The sequence below is a fragment of the Apteryx mantelli genome, chromosome 3 (genome assembly GCF_036417845.1).
Source record: "Apteryx mantelli isolate bAptMan1 chromosome 3, bAptMan1.hap1, whole genome shotgun sequence".
NCBI lineage: Eukaryota > Metazoa > Chordata > Aves > Apterygiformes > Apterygidae > Apteryx > Apteryx mantelli.
The window spans coordinates 56,627,102-56,633,101 of NC_089980.1; the positions used below are offsets into that span (position 1 = coordinate 56,627,102).

A 6,000-nucleotide genomic window follows, 5' to 3' on the forward strand; every position below is an offset into this window, starting at 1 on the left:
AAAGCATCTTAACACTCATGACCAGGGCATTGAAAGCATACAAAAACTCAAACAACAGTAACAATAAGATCAGCTAACCTACTAATAAGAACTGATGGCAATGCCTGTTTCCCTCAGATCAACGAGCTTTAGCAGTTAGTAGACTTACCGCATCTAATTTCACTGTAATTATCCAAACTATACATTATTTATCAGGATTCTGCTCTAAAAAGCAGAAAGATATGAGTGCAGCTCCCAAGTTTGAACAACTACTGAAGACAGTTTGCCTGTGACAGACAAAGCCAGAAAACAACAAATAAAGGGTTCATCACAGTATATTCAATTCTGATCTCATTCTCCAGCAGTCCAACACAGGGACTCTAAAAATGTTTACAGGTATGTCAGGATTTTTATGTAGCAAAAAAAATAATATATATATATTTATATATTTTACAGGACACAGAACTATATGTTATGGAATAAGAAAAAACATACAAGATTAATTCAGAAACTCAAAGTTATAAACACGAGAAATTAATACTATTCAGTCATTTCCCGTATGCTCCACCTAGCCAGCAGTACCAGCTCTACCTACCTATTTGACATGCCTTTAATGCACTGAGTCACCCTGCCAGAGCTTGCACTCTGACTTACACCTTCAGATGTTTTTCTACTGTAATGCTCACAGGAAACACCACATAATAGTTAAATGTCCATGCTAATACTGAGATGAACAAACAATCATTCTTTTTTTACTTACTCATCCTCACAGTTTGTTCTTTTTAATGTTTGCACACCTAGGAAAACAAGACTACAAGCCTAATTTGAGCCTCAACAGAACACTGTCCAAATTTTAAGAAAAACCCCAGCTTCCTGGAGGCCATGCACTGCAGTTTTCCTTCTGAATTAACTTTAATATTACAAGTAAGCAGTGCCTAAGTTTCCTAGTTGGGATTTCACTTACATTTCAAATAGCTGATATGTCTCAACAGTGAAAAATAATTTAGAACAGGCACCGTCACATCATTCTGAGCTGGGCAACAAAGGGAGGAGTAACAGTCTGTAGTGAACACTGCTAACAAGAGCAGGAAAAAAAGAAAAACAAACAAACCAGAAGAAAAGAAGCCTGTCTGAAGTGCAAGGCCAAAGAGTTGCCATAGCCTAGAACTTCAAAACTCCCTAACCCTGATCTACCACCTCTTCTCTGCTTTCTTCAACAGGGGCCATGCCTCCGTACTCCAGGTGGTGATTAACTGGACACCGCAAAGGGCACAACGCCAGACACGGACGCTTTGCCACAACCCTTACCCCACCGACACTTCGTTCACCCACTCGGGCTCGGGATAAACCCCCCGGTCCAGAGCCGGCCCCGGCTTAGAGTCTCGGCGGAGGCATGCTCGCAGCCCTGGCTCCCTGGCCGGCTCCGGCTGCGGACAGCGCGGGGAAGGGCCGCACCGCCGGGGCCGGGGTCTCCCGCTCGCAGCGGCCCCTCCGCGGGGCGGAGGCGCCCGCCTCGCCCCCGGCTCCTACCGTAGGTCTCGGACATGGCCGTCTGCGACATTTTGGGGGCGGCGAGTCTCCGCTCCCCGCCCCAGCCCGGGGACGGCGCTGACCGGCGGAGGTCTGCGGCCCCTCAGAACCGAGCGAGCAGGCCGGGAGGGAAACGGACAGAACCCCGCAGCAGCCACCGCCACCACCACCGATGGCGCCGCCTCAGCCCAGCCAGCAACGGCAGCAACGTCCACGGCCGCGCATGCGCGCCCAGGCCGCTCTGCCCTCCGCCCCTCGAGGCAGTGGCGGCCGGAGGGGGGGGAGGCGGGGAGGCGAGCACGGCCTCCCTGCGCAGGCGCGCCGGGCTCGCGCCCCGCAGCCCCGCCTCTCCGCCGCTCCACCCCCAACGGCCGTCACCAAAACAAGCCGCACGTGCGGGGCTGCGCCGCCGCGGAGCCGTTGGGGGGGCGGGGCGCGAGGGCGGCTCACGTGACCGATTGCTCCCTTCCCCCCGCCCCCGGGGCCAAGGGGGACCAGGTCGGGGCTGGTGGCGGTTGTGTTTGGCGAGTGTCTGTCTCTGTCTGCTCCCTTGGAGGCCTTCGTCCTAGCCCTAACCTCTTTTTCCCCAGTGTCAGAGGGCTTTTCTGGTACTTCATCCGGGGCTGTCAGGCATCAAGGAACCCTGGGGGCTACCAGAGCTAATACAGTTTGGATGTACTGTGTGCTGGCAGGCTGGCCCCAGTGTCTCCAAAACGTGCTCCGTTTGCCGTGCGGTCGCAGGCCATGTGCCCAACAGACCTCAGACTTTCAGGAAACACGGCTTCACTGCAGCTCTGCTGTGCAGGAGCCCAGTGCATATTAGCTGTAGCTGTCCTGGAAAGCCCAGGTATATGAGACAGCTGTACCCACAAAATGTGGTAGATGTTGGGGCTAGCTGCAACTCTGCCAAGGTACAGATGTTTTGGCTGTGCGTGCACTGAGGTCTTGTTGATTTCTAAGGCTTAAATAATCTTCAGATTTTCCTTGTCCACAGAAAACTCCATTATTTAAAGATATCCTATTCCATTCTGATGTCTGTGCTGGAAGTTGAACTGTGCTTATATGTTTAAAAAGTTCCCTTCAATTCTTTCTGGAAAATAACAGCTGCTGAGGCAGTTGCTCTTGGGAGCTGAGTGCTCCTGTTTGTCTACTTGTTAGACTGCTGTCAGACGGTATAGGCCCTGAATTCTAGTATATTTTGAGCTGCTCAGATCTGAGCTGATTCCAGTTAATTTTCCTGCTAGTGAGTCTTCAAATGCTTTTCCCCAGGTACAGAACTTCCCTGCGACAGTCCTTCCTGAAAACTGTAATCCACTGTCCAACTTTAGTCTTGAAGTGTCTGTTCTAGATTTGTTAAGATCCTTCCCCAAAAAACGTTGCCAGTATTTTAGTCAAGGGGCTGAGCCTTTCGTTGTGTATCATCTTTTTGAGGTACGTGGTATGTATAAGCTAACAGGCAGGGTTTTGTTTTTTGGAGAGCTGACTTCACCATTGTTTTTCTGACCTCCAAGATAAACCCCAAGAAAATTCAGGCTGTTGAATAAACTTCCTGAATGCAATAGCACTTGATTTGTATTATTCTTTCTTTGATGTCTTACTAACTCCCAGCCTGATCTGTCTCCAGTGATCCTGGTTAGTGTGGCATCTTGGGGCACTAAGGCTGATCCCTCTGTTATAACAGCCGGTCCATCCCTTCTCTCCCATGACAATGCTTCCTATGTGTCCCTTCACACTCTTATTTTTGCCAGTCCTTTTAAAAATTCCCCTGTTATTTCTGGCTTTTTAATCTTGTTGCTCATAACTTGCTGTTCTTTCCATTTCTCCATCATCTCCCAAGCAGTAGGAAAAACTGCCCCTGCCCTTCCCAGCCATTTCCTTACTGCGTGTATTGCTGGTCGAAGGTCAGCTTTTAAGTTTATATCTCTAATCAGTGAAACAATACATGGTGAGCCAGCATTAAGAACCCCTCAGAGAATCTGCTGGTTATTTTTAATGCTGTGGGTACACATTGACGAAGAAACTTGTTACAACAATTTTCAAAGAACCAACTGCATAATAAATTCATAATATTAACAGTAATTAGAGGTTATATACACAGGCTCCCAAAGTTGTCACAGCCCAAATATGCTAACTATAGAGGCCAAAAATGTCACATGTGAGCATTTGCCCAGGGGTATCTGTTCTCCAGAATGGTGGAGGAAGTCGGGGAAGCTTTCACACAAGCTGCATCCCAGTGTCACAGACCAGAGCTTTGTAGCTGAAAGCTGTCCCCAGAGATGATACTTTTTCACAGAATCTCAGAATGGTTGAGGTTGGAAGGGACCTCTGGAGATCATCTAAGTCCAACCCCCCTGCTCAAGCAGGGTCACCTAGAGCATGTTGCACAGGATCGCGTCCAGGTTGCTTTTGAATATCTCCGAGGAAGGAGACTCCACAACCTCTCTGGGCAACCTGTTCTGGTGCTCTGTCACCCTTACAGTAAAGAAGTTATTCCTCATGTTCAGATGGAACTGCCTGTGTTTCAGTTTGTTCCCGTTGCCTCGCATCCTGTCACTGGGCACTACTGAAAAGAGTCTGGCCCCGTTCTCTTTACATCCTCCCTTCAGATTCTTATACACATTGATAAGATCCCCCCGAGCCTTCTCTTCTCCAGGCTGAACAGGCCCAGCTCTCCCAGCCTTTCCTCATATGACAGATGCTCCAGGCCCTTAATCATCTTTGTAGCCTTTCACTGGACTTGCTCCAGTAGTGCTGTGTCTCTCTTGTATTGGGGAGCTCAGAACTGGACACAGTACTCAAGCTGTGGCCTCACCAGGGCTGAGTAGAGGGGGAGGATCACCTCCCTCCACCTGCTGGCAATGTTCTTCCTAATGCAGCCCAGGATACCATTGGCCTTCTTGGCCACAAAGGCACATTGCTGGCTCATGCTTAACTTGTTGTCCACCAGTACCCCCAGGTCCTTCTCCACAGAGCTGCTTTCCAGTAGGTCAACCCCCAACCTGTCCTGGTGCATGGGGTTATTCCTCCCTAGGTGCAGGACCCTGCACTTGCCTTTGCTGAACTTCATGAGGTTCCTCTCTGCCCACCTCTCCAGCCTGTCCAGGTCTCTCTGAATGGCAGCACAGCCCTCTGGTGTATCCGCCACTCCTCCCAGTTTTGGAGCATCAGCAAACTTGCTGAGGGTGCACTCTGTGCCTTCATCCAGGTCATTGATGAAGAAATTGAGCAGGATTGGACCCAGTATTGACCCCTGGGGGACACCGCTAGCTACAGGCCTCCAACTAGACTCTGTGCCACTGATCACAACTCTCTGAGCTCTGCCATTCAGCCACTTCTCAATCCACCTCACTGTCCACTCATCCAGCCCACACTTCCTGAGCTTGTCTATGAGGATGTTATGGGAGACAGTGTCAAAAGCCTTGCTGAAGTCAAGGCAGACAACATCCACTGCTCTCCCTTCATCTACCCAGCCAGTCATTCCATCAGAGAAGGCTATCAGATTGGTTAGGCATGATTTCCCCTTGGTGAAGCCATGCTGACTACTCCTGATCACTTTCTTGTCCTCCACATGCTTGGAGATGGCCTCCAGGATGAGCTGCTCCATCACCTTTGCAGGGATGGAGGTGAGGCTGATTGGCCTGTAGTTCCCTGGGTCCTCCTTCTTGCCCTTTTTGAAGACTGGGGTGACATTGGCTTTCTTCCAGTCTTCAGGCACCTCTCCTGTTCTCCATGACCTTTCAAAGATGATGGAGAGGGGCCTAGCAATAACATCCGCCAGCTCCCTCAGCACTTGTGGGTGCATCCCATCAGGGCCCATGGATTTGTGGGTGTCAAGTTTTCTTAAATGATCTCTAACCCAATCCCCCTCAACCAAGGGAAAGTCTTCCTTTCTCCAGACTTTCTCCCTGGTCTCTCCCTGGTTTTGAGGGTGAGGTTGGGCCATAAAGAAGTTTGGTCTTTGAACAAAATCACTGAATGTCACTGAATCCCTGATAGATGTGGACTATTTTTTCTCTTAAAAATTAAATTTTGATTAAAAATTAATATTGTTTAACACAGAAGAAGACAGAATTTACTAGGTTACTAAAAATTTGTCATGTTACTTCAATAAAGGAACATGGAGATTTAAACATCTTGCACTGTATAAGCAGTACTTTAGGCTAAAAGACAAATTAATTCTATCTGATCTTGCTTTTACTATGTGTATCTTGCAAGATGAGCTTGCCTGTATGGAGGTTACATTTAATAGATAAGTCATGGTACTAATGCCACACTCTTCAGCCTCCAGGCACTCCCAATTAGTTAATATGTACATGCCAATAATATGTTTTTTGAAAATAATGCTTTCTATGAAAGCTGTTAGTAATAATGAAGAGAAAGAGGGGGGCTGGAAGAATTTCTGGTGAAGCAAAGACAGGAAAAAAAGGAGAGAGAGATAGAGTGCACTGGGTGTTTCAGTATTTCTGCTTCAAAGAGGAAATGAGAACAAAG

The 6,000-nt window shown here is 48.5% G+C and overlaps 1 protein-coding gene across 3 annotated transcripts in view; it reads right to left on the reverse strand.

Annotated features, from left to right (window-relative positions):
- RAB4A (RAB4A, member RAS oncogene family) overlaps positions 1 to 1,725 on the reverse strand; it is a 29,542-nt gene extending 27,817 nt beyond the window's left edge. For all 3 annotated transcript variants that reach the window (XR_010883720.1, XM_067293446.1, XM_067293445.1), the window contains exon 1: positions 1,510 to 1,725. Coding sequence is in view for 2 of the 3 variants with exons in the window: in XM_067293446.1 (XP_067149547.1) it covers positions 1,510 to 1,540 (31 nt within the window). In the remaining variant the exon portion in view is untranslated. The remainder of the gene's footprint in view (positions 1 to 1,509) is intronic.
- Positions 1,726 to 6,000: the final 4,275 nt, after the last annotated feature.